Source organism: Acanthochromis polyacanthus, chromosome 20 (assembly GCF_021347895.1).
Source record: "Acanthochromis polyacanthus isolate Apoly-LR-REF ecotype Palm Island chromosome 20, KAUST_Apoly_ChrSc, whole genome shotgun sequence".
Taxonomy (NCBI): Eukaryota; Metazoa; Chordata; class Actinopteri; family Pomacentridae; genus Acanthochromis; species Acanthochromis polyacanthus.
Window position 1 is genome coordinate 11560272 of NC_067132.1, and position 19670 is coordinate 11579941.

The window sequence follows — 19670 nt, forward strand, 5'->3', positions numbered from 1 at the left end:
TAAACACTATACTTTTTATGCATAATGCTCCCAGAATAGTTATATTATCCACCATGATGTAGAGACGGAGTGAACAGCAGAGGGGGTGGTAGGCTCTGCTCACCGCCTGCAGCTCAACACTTGGCCTCTCAGCCTTCTAAAGCTGTTAATGATACATGAATCACTGAGGGCTCCATCCAAGCCGAGGCATGTATTTGCTCCTAATTGGCCGCAGGTATGGCGTCCAGCGCTTGTTTGGTTTGGTATCAGAGCCTGCTGGGTGAGGAAAGGGCTCATGTTTGTGTTGGTAACTGGGTCTCAGGGTAAAATAAAGCTGTTGCTGGGTAATAAGCGGGTATCTCTAAAATAACAATCAATAAATGACACAGGACTGCTGCACATGTATTTATTCAGGACTCTTGTTGTTTGCTCTACTTTTATGTTGTGGATCTCAGCCAGGGTGTTTGGTAGGTAGATTTTAAACTAAATGTAGCCTTTATGCATTATGAGCCGCTACAGCATCGCTTGTAGTTTCTGTGGTTTATCAAGCTCTACAGTTTTGACCTTTATTTCCAGCTCCACCACAAGTCAGTGTAGTTTTTTAGAGGCCATAACACGATGCCAAAATGCATCAAACCTCAACCTAAATTCTGTGTTAAAAAGGTTGACCTTTAATTACTGTATAGCACCTCGTTAAAGCAATCAGTACATTACACCAGGACATGGTGAGAATAACTCTCCGTCTTTATGTAAAGATACAACATGTATGAGGTCTTACCCGTGTTCCATGGCAGAGATGATCCCTCCTCCTCCCCCCTTGGTCTTTCCCCGCATTAGCATGTTCTTCATTTTCATCTCAGTGATGGAGGGCAGTAAGAGTGGCACGCCTATGCAGAACAGAGCCAGCTGAGGAGGCATTAGAGCCCCAGACGCTGACTTCTTTTTCTGGCCATGGAGGAACTTCAATCGCCCCTGGAACTGCATAGTCTGAAACAGGAGAGAAGAACGATTAGAACTCATCTAATGGTTATTGATATAGAAGAGAATTATATCACTCTCTATTTGCCTTTGTTTCTATTTTTAATTAATTGTAGATGGACCCACTTGAACCAATGACTGGACTGCAAGGCCAAAGACTTGGTTATTCCCCCTGGTAGACGCACACATGGACAGCAGTGGACACATAGTTCCTGTCATGATGCTACTTTTGTAATCTGCTGGAAGGACTCCATTCCACATATATATACAGCAGGTCGCAAAACCAAGCCTTGTAGTGTAATCACTGTGCGGACTCTCCATGCAGATACACACTTTGGCCGCTCATGTATGCCTGTACAATCTCTTTCATCATTATACTACTTTCTAGTCTGCTGGGAAAACTCTGTTCCATACATGTGCATGTGCGTACTAACATATACTACTGTTCAAAAGTTTGGAGTCACTTAGAAATGCCCTTAGTTTTGAAAGAAAAGCAGATTTTTTTTCCTTTAAGATAACATTAGATGAATCAGAAATGCAGTCTAGACATTGTAAATGTGGTAAATGACTATTCTAGCTGGAAACGACTGATTTTAATGGAATATCTCCATAGGGGTACAGAGGAACATTTCCAGCAACCATCACTCCTGTGTTCTAATGCTACATTGTGTTAGCTAATGGTGTTGAAAGGCTCATTGATGGTTAGAAAACCCTTGTGCAATTATATTAACCCATGAATAAAAGTGTGAGGTTTCATGGAAAATGTGAAATTGTCTGGGTGACCCCAAACTTTTGAATGGTAGTGCATATTTTATTTGTTTAGCAGATAGCTGCAGGTGGTTTACCATGTTGACTATCTTGCTGTAGCTTGCTAGCATGCTAAAATTTGCTAATGTACACAAAGAAAAAGTTAACATAGGTGGTGATCTTATTTGCTGTTGCCACAGACTGGCATTATCTTTCATAAACTGATGATGCTAAGGTGGCTGAAAATCCAAGCAGTTGGTTTAAATCCTATTCTTTTACCATAAGTTGAAGATTCTCTGGCTTTCTTATTTGCCAGCAGAATGAGCAGTGGGCATTACATTACAAATTTCTGTGTCCTAGCTCTAATTATGTTGACTGATGAGGAAAGCATTTCACCAATATTTGCTCACTACTTGGCTACCGGTGCTTGTAGAATATGTCAGAAAATTGCCATCTAGAATTTCTGTTGTGCAGCCAACATCAGAGCAGCCAGAGTGGACTTGGTGACAGTGAACTCGGCTGACCCTGATAAACGGTCCAAACCCATAGTCTTGTTGCTCTGTCATCAGGGCCTCTAGTTTTTCCACTGCTGGTCTCCAAACCATTCTAGTCACAGCCATGAGGGATGAACCAAGCTCCTATTCTGCTGCTGCGTCCAGGCGCCCAATTACTTTATAGCCCCTTGCAATACAACTATAAATAATTCTACACGCTGCAATTATAAATGAAGTTCTGCACTACTCAAGGGGTCATAACACTTTTTATAGGTCTGGGTCTTCTCCCAACGAGTGGGCAACAGCTTGCCCATGCTCAGTTTAATGTTTAGCGTAAACTTTAATGCACTGAAACCTGAAGTTTCTGTTTATTTTCACTGGTTCAGACCACTCACCAAGAATCCAGAGGTGCTGTCCAAGAGGCATCGAACTCTGGCAATGAAACATCTGTTGAGAAAGCAGGAGAGCTCAGAAGGGATTTCCCCGGCCTCCTGTGAATGGAACAGGCTGCTCACTACAAAGTCCTCACCTGCAATGTGGCGGAGAAAGACAGAGGAGGATATCGATAATTTAACATGAACTGTCATTTATGCACAAATCGCTTCACAGTCAGAAGAAAAGTCCCACTAATAGCAACTAATAAAACATAAAAGAGTATACAGAAACTGAAGAAACTAAGTAAGACATCAGTTTCAAAAGATGGGTTGGAAAATGATAATGTTAACAGGCTATGTTTTAATATTTTACATATTTAACAATGCAGTTTTAATGAATATGTTTTACTAAATGAAAGCTAAAAACAGTTTTCAGACTGTATTATATTATTTAATGTCCCTTTTTGGTCATTGTGCAAACCCCTAACAACTCACTTTAGTTATAAATTTAGAAGTTTTTGCATGATAATAATCCGCTCTGCCTTCAAAATAGCTTAGATCTAACTCAGCACTGTTCTCTGTCTAGAATGTGTGGATCTAACTCACTGCAGCTTGAGCGCATCAGCTCACCTACGACTGCTCAAACACTGTAAAACCACTCTACACTGCATAATGGCATGTAGTATTATTGGAGTAACCCATGCATTCATAAATGTTCAAACCGGTAACCCATTCTGAAGAATAATAATGATGCAGAAAGTCCCATCCTGCAAGTCGGCAGGTTTGGTTCTTGAAGTTTGTTATCTATGAAACCCCAGAAGTCGGAATCTGACTCATCAGTACGCTGCAGTTTCAAGTGGAAAAGCTTAGTCACAGCGACTTCCTATTTTTCAATGCATAGTTTTGTTTCCAGCAGATAAAAAAGCACCACATGGAAAAGTTACCGAGGTACAAAACTGTAACTGTCTTTAATACGCTCAGCATCTCTTCACATTTTTCTGAGGATTTCTGGTAATGCGCCAGTTGTCACATTCCCTCCTCTCTTCCCAGTGAGCTACCCACCAGTTCCTGGAGCCAGCTGGTTGTCCTGGTGCGTTGACGTCCCCTGGTGCTGTGGAGGACACATGGCCCAGTGCAGCTGGCGTCTAAACTCCTGACGGTCGTCTATGTGGATGTAGTCAAACACATTCTGGTGCATCACGTCAGTCTGCAGGTAGATTTAGGAGAGTAGAGCAGATTTTAAATAGTTTGTTAAGGAAATCTATTGAATAAAACATTTTAAGTAAAACGTGCATGATCAGTTGAATATATTTCTGGTTTTAGACTGTTTTGTGTCATGTCATCTCATGAAAATCTTAATACACGTGAGATTGAGTATTTTTAGCAGCATTGCATGGAGTGACTTTGGACTGGTGTTTTGCTGCTGTCGGATCAGCTGGTAGCTGCTGTCTGAGGTGGGGATTCCTTTTGTTGTTACTCAGAAAGGCTCGATCTGCCTCAGGATTCCTAGGAAACGTGCAAACTTCTCCATGACTCACATAAGGGCCTTAATGTACACACAAAGTCAATGGAAGTCAGGAAACACGCGTGCACATTTACATATATATATTCCTGTGCATGCATACAGGCAGGAGAATTTATCCAGGAGAGTAATAGTCTAAGGGCAGCTGCAGGGCCAGTGAGGGCAGCTGTGTTTGTCAAACATCGCGTGACACCAGCTCCCGAACGGCAGTCCAGCCCAGCTTACCCTCCCCATCCACACACACAGAGTGAGTCGGGTTCCAGCCCACTCTCGTCATGCCTCCCTCTCTTTTCCAGCAATAGCTTTGCTTTCTGTCATTCCATGACAGATTCCTTACTAAAATGTTCAACCTTCTCCGCTTCCCTCTCTCCCTCCTCCCTGCCCTCTCTCCATAATTTCCACACTGGTGGCACGCGAGGGTTTTTGATCGCCTGCCTCTGAAAACACAATCTGTTCCCACCGTCTTCGGCGAGCGCTTCGTCCTGTGGTTTGGTTCCCTACCGGCAGCCAGGCAGACAGACGGATCGAGTGACTATTGTTTATGTTTCTCGTAAAAACACAGAGAGGAAAAGAAGAGGAAAAAATGGAGAATAAGTGATATTTTCACTGACCTTCAAAGACTAACTGCCCCAGTAACAAATTGGATCAAAGGCCAGTGGAGGTTTTCTGCTCTTCTCCACGGCTTTCTTGTGGTGCTACTTAGTGAGGCCTTCTCTTTTCTTTTTTTTCTGTGGTATATTACGGATAAGTGTCCTTGTGACTACAATTGTGGGTTTTAGAATTATGTGACATGTTGTCAAGGCCAAAAAGGCAAAGGATGTGACTTAAAAACAACAGACGGCTCCTTTGGAGGAGTTGAACATGTGGGAACGACAAAAGGAATGTTTTGATGACAGTCTGAAATATAATGTGAGGATCTGTGGGTATTTAAAGAAAGATTGTTTTGATGTAGGACCATGTAGAAGTGCGTTCACTGTCAACTGCACATTCATTTTTACTGAATATTTAATTAAAATCTTCTGTGTTTTGATTCCCAGTGCTTCACCAGCAAAGAGAAAACTACCTGATTTGATCTTGTGTAGCGATAAATAATGATTTTTCTGTCTCTACTGAGTGTACATCACCCAAAACACTTTGCATAGCTTGTCAATACCTTATCTCTTTCTCTAGAGCGCTACAGTATGATTTTGCATTTTTTGAGTAAAAAACACTGATGTGGTATGATAGTTGTTTTGACTGCACCATTATCTTCCACACTGCTGCTGCTGAGCTCAGTACTCACAAAGAGCCAGTTGTGGCTGTATTGGATGGTAAATTTGAATTTAATCAAGTGCATTTGTTTGTTGACATCCAACACTGCACAAAACAGCATGACACATGGGAGACAGTCTTAATCTCTTAAGTTTTAAAATTGTTCAACATTTTTCTTTCTTCAAGCTTTCTTTTTCATTCGGGTTCACCAGAGGTTGAATCTCACAGACTTTGCTGATCTCTTAACTTTGAATCTAGCTCCATCATCAAGTCAAAATTCAGAATTGTCAAATATTTAGGTTTATGGCTAAATACCTGATGAACTAATGACATTAGATGTAATTTTGCTCTGTTGTTTCTTCTAAAATAAAAGTCTCTGCCTCTCTCTCACCACCCTACCCTCTCCACTCGCTGCAGTTCAAGCACACCAGCTCACCTACGACTGTGCTCGATCACAGTAAAACTACTGTATGCCGCACAATGGCAAGTTGAGCAACTGGAGTAATTGCTGAAAACAAAACTTCAAAGATAAAGCCCCACAACGCCATTGGTACACTGCAGCTTCAAGGTAGAAATGCTCTGTCATAGCGTGAACTGCTTATTTTGCTTATAGTGTGTCTTCAAGCACATAAACACACCCCATGCACATGTTAACAAGGTTAACATTCGCAATTAGCATCTGAAAGCCCTTCTGTGTTTTAGCACAGCCTTTCAGAGCTGCAGACTCTTAGCCTAGTGAATATTTATGTTTACTTCCAAGGTTACATCAAACAGAATTCAACTTGTGAAGAATTATCGAAAAAGAACTGTCCTTATTTTTGAAAGAAAACTGTTTTTCATTAAAGATAACATTAAACGAATCAGAAATACAGTCTAGACATTGTTAATGTGGTAAATGACTATTCTAGCTGGAAACAGCTGATTTTTAATGGAATATCTCCATAGGGGTACAGAGGAACATTTCCAGCAACCATCACTCCTGTGTTCTAATGCTACATTGAGTTAGCTAATGGTGTTGAAAGGCTCATTGATGATTAGAAAACCCTTGTGCAATTATGTTAGCACATGGATAAAAGTGACAGTTTTCAGGGAAAACATGAAACTGTCTGGGTGACCTCAAATTTTTGAACGATGGTGTATCTCTAAAAAAAGTCACCCCAAATTAAATCTTATTCTGACTGAGCTGCTGACACATAAATGCACCTTATAGCACCTTGTAATTATCTTTGCCTGTCACGACTGATCAACCTGCATACACTCACACACACTCACACATACTGTGGCAGGGTCTCTCAGACCACTTTGGTTTTCATGTCGATTTCATGGCGCTGTGTTACTGCCCCCGTCTGCTTGTAAGCCAAGTGGGAGCGCTGTAGCAGAAGAATTTGTGCCCTGATGTGACTGTGTGTGTGTGTCTTTGAGTAGACATGAGGGCAAAGGAGGGATTTTAACAGTGAAAAGCACTTTATTCATGGTTTTGAAGGAGAGGGATGATTTCAGCATCGCAGGACAGGCGAGCCCGTGTTGATATCATTCATAATTAATGACTGGCTGGGTATAGCCGCCGGAGAGGAAGGAAGTTAAACCGTTGGTGACTTATCAGTGCCCGCACACACAGACATACGCAGACACCCACAGAGTGTGTCTCAGGGTGAAACAGAGGTCTTCACCCTTCTGTGGCCTCTTAGCTGTAACCTGGTGGGTTCCCTCTGCCCTTTACAGAGAGTTATCAGGCAGCAGGAGGCAGACTGGAAGAAAGGCTCTGGCTCATTAGCCCAAGGATGAAAAGGAAAGCAGAAATAGATCGATGGTACAGAACAGAGAGAACGGACTGAAGAAAAAATGAGAATGGTGACCTTGTTGAATCAGGACAGCGATATGTCCACTGTCTCACATTTACGGAGTCAAAACCGTGAGAGGGTTTTCTTTTGAGAGACTGTGTGAGAGACTATTTTAGTGGATTTATTAATTTACCTGCAAAAAGGAACATAAATTAAAGTCATTCAAAAAAAAAAAAACACATAGAAGTTAATGTAGAACTTCCTTCAAGTTCCAGAAGAGAACTGCATTCTCTGTAATGGCCAACAGAGGGAGACTCCTCTAGTTGCAAAAATAAGTCTGATTGTCTAGAAGTTTCTGGGAAACTGGCTGCACTCCTCACCTGATTTATTACGTTAGCAAACATTTCCTGAATCAGTTCATGGTCTCAATTGATAGTTTGAAGTCTCTAATACAGCATGAGGTTCATTTAATAAATTATGGTACCACTGACAGTAAAACAGACAATAAAACGGTATTTCTTAGGGCAGAGCCACTTGGTCCTCGAGTTACTTTTTCTGATTTCAAAAATCAAAATAGGGATTCTAACTTCTAATCTTGAGGCTTCAAAATGGTAGTCTACAAACAAATGGGTGACATTACTTTGTTTAATTCCATATTTATATATAATCAGTGGATAGAAACCTATGCTGTGTATTTCTCAGAATGATGTGATTTAAGGTGAGTAGAACCAGATAAGAAAGGGTGCAGACAACAAGAGATAAGAAAGTAAACAGAAACAGAAAGAAACTGAATCTTCATGAACTCTAACAAAGTGAAATGTAAGTCTTACCATTGGCTTTATTATTATTTTTTCTGCCCATTATTTTGGAAGCAACCAAAATGAGGCAGCAACCTCAGGCCACTGGACCAATGACACCTTGTTAGAAATATGATCAGTCATCTGACAAGCGAAGTGAAACGAAGAGACACGAAGAACATTTTTGGGAGAAATGTTCCATATTGGGGCTCGAAGATGACGCTGTCTGCCTGTCCGTTTGGATTTTAGTACAATGACGTAAAAGAGTGACGGCATGTTATGAAACAAAGTCTCTCCAACTTATTGGTGCATTTTAGGTTACATTTCTCCACATTATACTTGTATTCAACAGCATTTCAGATACAATACTGTAAGATCAACTCACCTGATGAAATCCCAGATAGTCCACAATGGTCGAGGAAGCATAAAAAACCATCCCATCACTGCTCACCACCAGGGCGAAACCTGTCAGAGACTACACAAACACACACACACACGCACACAGAGACAGAAATAAGCAATGACTCAGGACAGCTCATGCAGCAAATAAACTCAAGTGCAACCAACACAACCCGCTTCTTTTTATCTGTTCTATCTTTGCACAGCTAACCTCAGATGGCATAATTCACACTTAGCATGCACGCAGCACAAACGTGGTGAAACTGAGTCAAGTTGTTTTATTTGTGGCCCGACTGTGGTGACAGTCATTACTGTACAATTATTTTTTTAAGCTCCAGACAAAATGCAGCGAGGCACGTCTGCCAAACTTTTTATAGCGCGATGTTTAATTTACATAATTCATTCCATCATTTTCCGAACAGTAAATAATAGTGAAAAAAATGGAACAAAAGACAGAATAATACAATATTGGAGAAGGAATTAAAGACAGATGGTTGCGCTACAGAGCGGGCCAAGTAAAACTTAGTGATTTGTAACGCTAAAAATTGATTTTGAAAGACTTTTTTTAGAATATTTTCTAGTGAAATTTAGATTCATGGTACTTTTTAAAGAAGTTAACTTACAGATGACATGCGCACCAATTTGCTCTCCTCTGAACATATGTATTTCATAAGCTCAAAACTTTGATAATTAAATCTGTTTGAATCGTAACATGCTTTGATTTGTGATAGCAAACACATTGATTAAAAGCAGAGAAACTCCAGACACAAACAGCCCTACTTTCCCCACACACATCCATGAACACGAGGGGGAATAATGTGTTTGGCCAGTGCAGCTTAGAGAGACAAGTGTTGATTAAAAAAGAAAATTTTAAATAAATACATAACTGGCTTCGGTTGGATGGACAGATGGGGAGGGAAGCAAGTGGGGAAAAAAAAGCAGGAGAGGAAGAAAAAGCACAGGAAGAGGGGAAGAGGTCTTCCAGTGTGTATGTGTGCACACAGCTGTGATAGCGTGACAACTGCAAGGCTACTTGACTTGCGTGACTGCTGCTGCCAGAGTCTGTCACCTCTATTTTAATGCGAGACTATGCAGGTCTTCCCTGGTGTGTGTGTGCGTGTGTGTGTGTGTGTGTATTTTACGCATTATACATCCCCGTGGCCTCTAAAGTCACACTCATACCTACTTTTCTTCCACGTCTCCGCCTCTCGCTCTTTCACTTTCGCCCCAACAGTGATCCGATTGCCTTAGCGAGCGATGCAATGCCGCGCTCACTGCACATGCTCCCCTCTAAACCGCCCGCGAATAGAGCAATTTGTAGCCCGAAAAACCCAGAGGTATAAGAGTCATACTGTGACAGAGCGGCCCTGAGAGAGGAGAAATAACTCGACTATGATATGATGATGTCTGAAAAACACGTATGAAGGCATGACGAGGGGAGCGGCGATGGGAAGGAGGGTCAGGTTCTCAGCCTTGGAGATGCAGATGATGTTTGACAAGCTCAACTGGCACATGTTCGTGAAGTCCGGGAGAAGAGCGATCCCTCCCACGACTCCCCCCCCCCCCCCCCCCCCCTCACACATATGACACACAAACACGCACACACATAGCCAGAATTCAAGTGATTTTGCTATTTATCAAGAAATAACTCACACACTAACATAGCACGATTTCTGACTCAGCACCTACTGAGCAAGATTTTTACATCAAAGATATTTGTCTGCCTGTTAGGGTGAAAGGCATACCGTGCATTTCGGAGGACTCTGAAGCTTTTGAAATGAAGGCAGGGTAATGATGGATCAATGTAGCTCAATATGGTTGCCAAGATACTTAATATAGAGGGCACTTGGGGCAGCATAAACATCTGGTAACGGTATGTCCGAGCCAAATTGAATATATTCATGAAAACAGTGTCTTTTGTCCAAATCCAGCATGTCTGTGATGACAAAGTGAAAAGGTCTGGTTTTTAGATCAAGAATTTGACCACGTGGGATTTTTATTGCATTGAAACCATGTGTCTAAGGAGGGATAAGGTGTTTCGGGAACTATAGCTTGCTGCTGTGTATTATTTTTCTAATTGAAATGCATCTAATTTACTGATACCAACATTTACTGCCTGAAAATTGACTGTCCGCTTGAAGAGCTCATGTTCAACTAGCATGGGAAGCTTCAGTGACTCACTGACCTGTCATCTGGAGAATGTGTCCAAAAAAAAACAACATTAAAAAGTCATGAATATGGTGGGAATGCTTTTATGGGATGCAACAAGCCCAGAATTTACACATTGGGTCCATTTAGCCAGTTCACATTCCTCCGTTCTTCTTCCAAGTCATTGAAATGCCATGGTAAATTTCTGCAACCCATTTTCTTTTTAAAGGGCTTTGACGTTTTTATTCTCCTGGAACAAATAGGCCTCAGCCTTGTGACCTGAAAGAGTATGTGCAGGCAAAAGTCTGTATTTTGTAAGTTGATTACTTTAATTGGCTTGTTCAAAATGAACTGCCTGGCAAATATATTACAGACGAATACAGTTCGTTTGCTTTTCACATGTCCAAATCCATTAAGGGAACACCCATCGTTTATTTTGGAAAATGGCAGCCCATTTACAATTCATTTACAGATAAAAGCTGGAAAGAACAACTGAAAATGTACTATTCAACCATAGTAATTATTCATTTATTTTCATTACGAAAACAACGAAGTGCATCAGAAAGGTCTTTGTTCGTCTCTGGTTCTAAACTAGGAAAAAAAAGTCCTAAAGAAAGAAACACTGCACTGATATTGGCTGCACTATGCTACATGCTGTTTCTACATGTTGTCTCCATTCACATTTCCCTCAGTTCCTTGCATACTAAAGCCTTTAGGTAATGGAAACAGGCACCTGCTGCTGGCCCGCTCCACCACATATCTGAAACTACGACGCCCCCGGCTCTCATAACCGCCCCTGGGAGACTAAAAGCTTTGACTTACAAATCTTAAGAGGCGCTTTGCACGCAGAGCCCAAAATAAAATATATGTTCACTGGACATGGAAAGCATGGGAGCAGAAGGGGAGAGGAGTAGGCAGGAGAGAGAAAGAGAGAGACAGAGCGAGAGAGGTGGTGGCGGGTGGTAGCCTTGTCCCATTGTTTCTGCAGAATTTCTTTGGTTTTTCTGCTGTTGAGCTGTCAGGGTGAGATGATGAGGTCATGACAAACATGGAGACCTTCTGCCACCAGGAACACGCCCACATCCTACACAAATACTAAGGTTACAATAATATGGGGTTCGGTTACATCCCATATTAGTATCAACACTCAAGGGTACAGAAATAAAAGTTTATTCATTTTCACTTTAGTTTTCGGGATGGCATTGTTTTTCACTGCTTCTGTCCTGACTGGAATATTCATTAAACTGCTGCCATAAAATCTGATACATGTAGAATATTAGGACTTTGGTGACAGCCTGACTTTTCCCGTGGCGCCTCTGTGACGAGGACATGTGTGGTTTTAAGCCTCAATAACTATTAGATGGACTGCAGTGAAATTTGGTAAAGATAGATTCTGTAAATGTCCTGCTCAGGTTGAAATGTCATGTCTTTGGTGATCGTTTTACTTTTCAACTGACACCTCTAAGTCACCATTAATGAGTCTTTAAAGATTTGCTTTCTGGTCAACACTTTGTATTAGCTGATAATTAATCACTGAATTAACTCTCTGAACCCAAAAGCCCGCCAGCAGGACTAAAAAATTGCAAACAAATTATGAGAATCAGAAGTTGTAAAAGCAGAAAGAATCATTGGATTTTCAACTTAAACAAAAACTTTCATCATTAAATTACTCATCTATGATTTTATTTTTTATTTATTTATTTTTTAATTTAACCTTTATTTAACCAGGTGAGCTAGTTGAGAACTGATTTTCATTTTCAACAATGACCCGGCTGCTGTTACATCTGTAAACTTAACCTTGTAAGACCTGAATATTGAAAAAAAAAAGAGCAAAAAAATAAATAAATAAAATAAAACTAAAATAAACATATATAGAAAATTAAAGGAGCAATAAAAAAACTGAAAAAAATACATACATATAAACCAAATATAGAAAAAAATGTAACTAAATATACAATTTCTTTTGCTATTTTTTTTTAAATTTTCACTAATATATCACAAATAAAAATATATATGTAAAATAGAACATATTAATAAAAAATAAGCTGATGTATTTTTTGCAACAGTGGGTTTTACAGGGTTAAACTTTTTTTTATTCTATTTGTCATATTTTTAAGTTTACAAACAATAAACCATTTTTTCAATCCAGATTGTATAAAATAACAAAAAAATACTGTGCTTCTCGGCACAACAAGCCATAAATGACTCAGCTGTAGCCACAAGTTACGTGACAAAAATTCAGTAACTTTTCGACTGAACGGCAGGCTGTGCTTCCAAATAGCAGATGGGAAACTAGTATGGAAACAAATTACAAATGTAAGTAACAAAGTCTGTAGAATTTGTAGAATTTCTCCAGTATTGGCAGCTCATGTAGACACTTGAGAAAATGTTGTACATGTTTATTCTAGTTCCTTTTTGATTTTTGAACTTAATTTTTTTTCAACTTTTTTTATGATTAATGGCATTATAACTTTTTTATACTGCACAAAAGACATGTTTGCGTTCTTATTACTTCTAGTCATGGTTTTGCTGTTGCCATGGAGGTGCTGGGCTTTATACTGCAGTGAACAATGAGCCCACAGAGAGCAAAATGGTGACAGGGACAAAAAAAAGTACAGCTACACAAAATTGCAATGTACAATACTGTTTTATTGTACATTCTATTAGCATCAGACTCCAAAATTCAATATTGGCTGAACACGACTGCAGCACAGCACACACAAGCACACAGACCAGCAGAAAGTCCATATAAATGTACCTGTCAAACACAGACAGACGCTATACGGAAGCATGCATACCATAACTCACACATACAGAGACATGCAATCCCACCAGACACACGCACACACATCCCATCGCCATAACAACTAGCGCACAGCTTGCTATGGGGCCCCGGTCCAGGTTGAGTCACGCAACGGGAGGCAGCACATCACTACGGTCAATCTAACCCTTTGTTTACTGTCCCATTGAGAAACCCAACGCATTAACAGAAGCATCAGTGGATCAGCTCGGCTCTGCTTGTGTGACTGCGCACGTAGCTGTCGGGCGATGATCAGGGTCATAATTTGCTGCTTGACCGAGACCCATTAGGACATTGAGTGTGTGACGATGATCTGATAGTCGAGCGATTCCCGTGTAGCGTGCTGCTACATCCGTCTGATTATCACACGCTGTCCGCTCCGATGCCTTCAACAGAAACCGTCAGCCTTTCTAGGAATTCAACAAACTAGCTTCACGAGTTTTATGCATAATATCTCCAAAATATGCATGTGTGCGTTAATGCAAAGCCTAATGTAAGTGGGTGTCCTCATGTCAAAATAACGACAGAAACACTTGTCGCACGCTATCCGTTCGCCAGCGTAAGTGGAATAAATGCCCTCATAATGAATCTGTTGTTAAAATCTGATTAAAGGTCTGAGGTCAAGTGGCTGAAAAACAAATCTCGTATTTGCTGTGATTGGTGTTGACAGGCTTGGTGTGTTCATCTCACTCTCTTCTGCTCACTTTCACACACGACCACATGCATTCAGACAGAGATGCGCACACACACACACACTCAGGCCGCCAAGCGTATGTGAGTCCCCACCTCCTTCATCAGCTCTGACACTCCTGGCTCACCCGTATGTCACGCAACACCACAGTTCTGCAAAGGAGGTCAGGGCAAATGGTGAAGGTCACACACGCATGCACACACACACAAAAGAAATGCTCCCCAGCCTCCAATTCCCAAGTCGCTCACTCACTAAGACACACATGATGTATGAAAGCCGGAGAGCATTTCATTGATGGAGACAAGCATCCACTCAGTGTAGTAGAAATATAGATTAGTAAAGCAGCTTGTTAGGCAGCGTTTGCGTAGATGCAGCACAAACATCACACATGGGGTTTCTTACTTCCAGCAGGAGGCCGCTTTCATTGACGCTGGAGCCCAGTGCAAGGCTCTCTTTCCTGGGTTCAGGGTTAGAGGACGATGTGCTGATGTTGTGCTTCCTGGAGGTTTTCTCTTGAGTCGCTATCAAAAAGAAGACAAGACAAAGGGTCAAGAGACTCATTTATGTTTGAAACAAAAAAAATAAAAGCCACAAGTGTGTGTGTAAAAGATGATTAAACTAAACAGGAAAATGCATCCCAATTTTAGCCCTTAAATTGACCTCATACAAGCCGGGATATGTGCTCCTATCTGCTGCGTACAAGTCAGATTCTTAACCCTCCCGTTGTCCTCATTTACGGGACCAAAAAATATTGTTTCCTTGTGTAAAAAGTCCAAAAATTCAGCAGAAAAAAAATCCCCAAATTTCTGACAATTTGCAAAACCTTCAGGAAGAAAATCCCAATAATTCCTTAAAAGTTAATCTTAAAAATTTTATTTGTAAAAAAAAAAAAAAAAAAAAATCCCCCAAACTTGGCATGAAAATTCTTGCAAATATTTTTAAAAGATGAGCAAAAATCTTCCAAAAAATTCCTAAAAATATCTAAAGTGATTCCATATATATCAGCAAAACGTCTAATATTTTCTTTAAGAACATTCACAAAAAAATCAACCAAAATCCAGCGAATTTCGCTGGATTTTGGTTGATTTTTTGTGTGAATGTTCTAAAGAAACATTTTTAACATTTCTTTTTTTCCACCAAAAAAATTCCCAAAAATGTTGAAAACATGGACATCAGAATGTCACTGTGAAAATCTATATTTTTTTTTCCACATTTTCAAATTTTTAAAACGGGTCAATTCTGACCCACAGGACAACACGAGGGCTAACTTTAATAAATCTGCTGCAGACTCAGAACACAGAGCGTATATTAAGCATCCTGTCAACACAGTAATGAGTCTGTTTTCCAAAGTACGCTTGGATGGACTCCCACAGCCTCTGAACTGGTAGTGAGAGAGCTGGACCGGCACTCAGACATGTGGCGGACACATTAACTGAATCAGTCTCCTTTGTTGCGCTGCGCTAATGCCAGGTATTAGTCTGCAAGGTGGGCAAGTCTAACGAGACAAAACAGTGGAGGATTTCATGACTTTACAGGATTCCTCACACACGATATAACCACATGCAAAACTCAGAAAGAGGGCGGCGACTGGGGCGTCTGGGAGGTCTGGTTCAGGTAGGTAACCAAATATAACCAAAAGAGCCGACCACGGTAAAAATAAGCTTCATTTTTATTGAACTGGGCACTACGCTTTGAGTAATATTTATCCTATAAATGATCAAATATCAATAATAATACATGTGAGCTGTTCAAATGAGAAAATTCAATTATTGCTGGCGCAACTCATCTTGAATAAGTAAAAGTTTTTCAGTCGACTCAAGCCACAAAACTAGCGTATTTGTACACATATGGGTCTAAAATTACAAACTGCTGTTCTTCATTCACTAAACTCTGTACAGACGGGCGTCATCCTCGCCATAATGAAAGCTCTCCACGTTCCAGTGATGCTGCAGTCCAGCTGAGCCCGACCTCTGACCTCTTTGTGAAGCGGAGACAATGGATCACAGAGTGGCGTCCTGCTATATTTTACTCCTATAGACAATATAGCAAATGGATGATGTAAAGAGCGGGTTTCCCTCTCTGCACGCTTTGTATTGTGATGTAGCTCGAATGCAACCCTGCCTCCTAATCGCTCTCCTGCTCTTTTGTGTCGTTTTATAGCAGAAATATCACAACACTCCATCAACCGTTTTTTCCTCTCACCTTTAGTGTACCATGCCGCAGTATGTATGCATGCAATTAGCCGTTACCACTGTGGCGTGGTGAATTGTCGCATGTGCCCCGGTGATGTATGCGTTGCGTGTTGGAGGCATGTTTGCGTGTTTCTCTTATGGGTTTGCTGTCAGGGGGCATGTGGCTCACTCCAAGAGATCAGCCCTTCACCTACTGTAGCAGGCACAGATTAGTCACGCAACACACGCACACACATCATAGCTTCATTATGAAAAAACTAAGTGTGCATGTATGTATCTATCCTCCGATGCTATGTTACAGTCCCCACCCCCATGGACTAACCCCATTCCGGCAACCACTCCTCCCCCTTTAACCTTCTATCTCCCATCCTCTGTCCCTCCACCCCCTCATCCACGCTTCTTCCTCACCCCTCCTCCCTCGTCTCGCCGCCCTTTTTCTTTGTTCGGCTCGGCGTCGCAGGCAATCGACAACCGATTTCGTGATGCTAGGAGAGTTCCCCTTGTCTTAAATCCACGCTAAAGCACGCAAAGCTAATGGGCCCGTTTTTTTTTTCCATCCATACATTTTGTGCGGCTTAATTTTTCTCCCATAAACTCATTTATTCGCACAGTTGGTTTATTCAAGGTAAACATGGAAATAAAGGCCGCAATGTGCGCCTGTGCTGCTCAGAGCACTGACAGGCGGCTTCATGAACTCATAAAAGCCGGTAATAATGTTAAGTATTTTGTCATCGCCTCCGCTAGGTGCTAACACACACAAACAAACAGACTCAGACAGCCACACACACACACACATAACCGCTCTGTTCAATCGCCGCAATATCGTCCAACCAGTGGAAACCATTGCAGAAGGAAATGAATCTAATAACCGTCTTTATTTTCTTCCTTCAACGCCTCGTGTATTTTTGTTTTCTCTCTTACGGCAGCTTTTGGAGAGGATGCGGCGTCAGGAAAGACAAACACACGGGATGATTAATTATCGGCACCGGCACTTCCTCTGCCAACAATACCGGCTTTATTCATCGCCTCTCATGTGTTCGCCTTTGCTTTCCTTTGCCTCTATTTTCTCCCTCGCTGCTCGAAAAAGGAAAACAGAGTAGGTAATGGTGAGGCGTTTATGTGCTCTGTGTGAGGACAGGGTGTTAAGTAAAAAGTGACAAGTAGCGGGATGTAGATGCTGCCAAAGGGTGAGGCTCAAAGTGTCTAGCTCCTCTGGCTGGCCAGGTCCGTCTTTCCATTTCCACTGAGTATACAAAATATTAAGACCACCCGCCAAATACTAAGCTCCAGAATGATTGCATTTTCACAATCTAAGTCACAATTGTCTCAGGACCTCAACTGGCTCAGAGATACATGGGATAAGTGACCATGGAGCTTATGATGACATTAGAGGAGTTGTTGAAGTGAAACAATAATATGAAAGACTGCTGATGCTTTAGAGTGCTGTGAGCCAAAAAGAATCACTTCTTGTGCTTCTGTTAACAAAAAAAAATGTATTAAATTACCTCTCTTTCACAAAACTTTCAGCAAACTGCAGCTGTCTGCCAGTATCCAGACAAGAGCACCGTCCTTATCAATCACAGATTTATTTCTACAGCCTCTAGGGGGTGAGGTGAGTTTAGCAACACAGCGGACGGATGCGCACAGCACAGTCTGGGTGTGTTTGCCTGTTTTCAACACCCTCTCCTCTAAAGCCACTTCCTCTTGTAATACCGAGAACAACTGAAAAAGAGAAAAATAGAGAGAAAAACAGAGAGAAAAATAACGAGAAACTTAAAAAGAGACAAAAGAAGAAAAAGCAAAGCTCTATAAGGAGAGAGAGAGAGAGAGAAAGAGAGCACTGAAGTAGGGAGAAAAATGTCCACGAGGGTCCATCATGCTACCAACATGCTCTTATTCTGGGGATAATGGACATAGAAGACAAAGTAATGTCTCACAAAATGATAAAAAATGCAGAGATGAATATTTCAATACAATCCTGTACAATGGCATGACATTATGTTGAGGAGTCCTGCAGAGAGGTGTTGCACGACTTTAAGTGATTTATAAACCGTGAGTACAAGAGCAGCATGCGTTTGGAACTGAATGGCAGAAAGTACTGCAGGTCTGCTCTTTAGATCATGTTCCTATCCAGAGCGATGTGCAGTGAGAAGCAAGTAAGTGTTCATACATGTTACATGCTCAAAGACACAACACCAGCTGCTGCACAGCTTTAACCTGGGAACTACCAGCCTGCATGCTACTCCACACCGAGTCAAACAGGTGGTTCTGGCTGCTGTTGCCTCACGGTTTCTTTTCATTACTTTACACAATACTAGTTTAAAGTAATCTGCTTCAGAAATGAATTTAATCTACTTGAGGACAGCAATAAGCAGTGGTTGAAACCTTTACTTTAACAGATTAATTCGATTTAACACGCAAAATATATGCTAAGCTTAAAATAAGGATGCAGCAGTATATGAAACTGTTAAACCACCTTAGTCCAAAAACACGACAACTGGTTTTGAAGGCATACTATCATTTAAAGAAACATATTTTAGCAGAAACTGTAATTTAATATGACTGTCTTTAAACAAATCATGATGTACAGCTACTCTTAAGTTTAAAATTGTGATACTTCAAGTGATATTTTGATGTCTCCTTTAAAAATGTGCAAAAAATAATCATCTGGACTAATCAGATTCTGTAAAAAACAAAAAAAAATAGCATTTCTTGGTGGAACCTGGAAACTATTAGTCGCTCAGATGTAACCAAAAGTGACAAGATAAAAACTCAGGGACTATCCGGTTGAGCTGGGCTGAACTGCAGGCTGTGTTTACACAAAGCAGATAGCAGACAAGTGTGGAAAAATATTCATGATGTAAGTAGTAAATCTATCTCTATTTATAGATAAATATAGATACACATCTAGAGGTTGTAGAGCCATCATTTGTTTAGTATTGGTGACACCTGTGGGCACTTGGACAAATATTGTACGTGTTGATTCCAGGTTTTTGAATATTTGAGAATTTAGAACGAAAAGGAACAACTTTTTTCCTTATTAGAAAGGAGATGTTTAAGTTCTCTCTACTTCTTCATGCTGTTTCCATGGAAGTAGAATTTTATATTATAGTAAAAAAAAATGAGCCTGCAGTGACCAAAAAAAGGTCAGAAACTGCTTCAGTATTAATGCATTAATAATAATAATAATAATGCTTCAAGCACATTTTGCAGTAAGTACTCTAACTCACTTATTCATATTTTTTACATGGCAGTATTTGAGCGTACACATTCATGTTCTGCGTCGAGGCTTCATGTCTCCCTGATCGGAGCGGCATGGGTGCCATCTCTTGGCAGCTGATCCTCAGCTGTGAGTTCGGCTTGTAAAAGCAGAGCTCCAGACCTGAACATGCGAGCTCCGAGCAGCACAGCAATCCCTCCCCTCCCACAAGGCTTGCGTGAGTAGAGAAAAACTCTGTGTGTGTGTGTGTGTGTGTGTGTGTGTGTGTGTGTGTGTGTGTGTGTGTGTGTGTTGAGG

The 19670-nt window shown here is 41.0% G+C and overlaps 1 protein-coding gene across 1 annotated transcript in view; it reads right to left on the reverse strand.

Moving 5' to 3' along the window:
- Positions 1-19670, reverse strand: part of LOC110955320 (uncharacterized) — a 75894-nt gene that overhangs the window by 4619 nt on the left and 51605 nt on the right. The window contains exons 4-8 of the mRNA XM_051940535.1: positions 14364-14482; positions 8309-8398; positions 3635-3779; positions 2594-2727; positions 758-966 (exon numbers count right to left, since the gene is read on the reverse strand). Of these exons, the coding sequence (XP_051796495.1) occupies positions 758-966; positions 2594-2727; positions 3635-3779; positions 8309-8398; positions 14364-14482 (697 nt within the window). The remainder of the gene's footprint in view (positions 1-757; positions 967-2593; positions 2728-3634; positions 3780-8308; positions 8399-14363; positions 14483-19670) is intronic.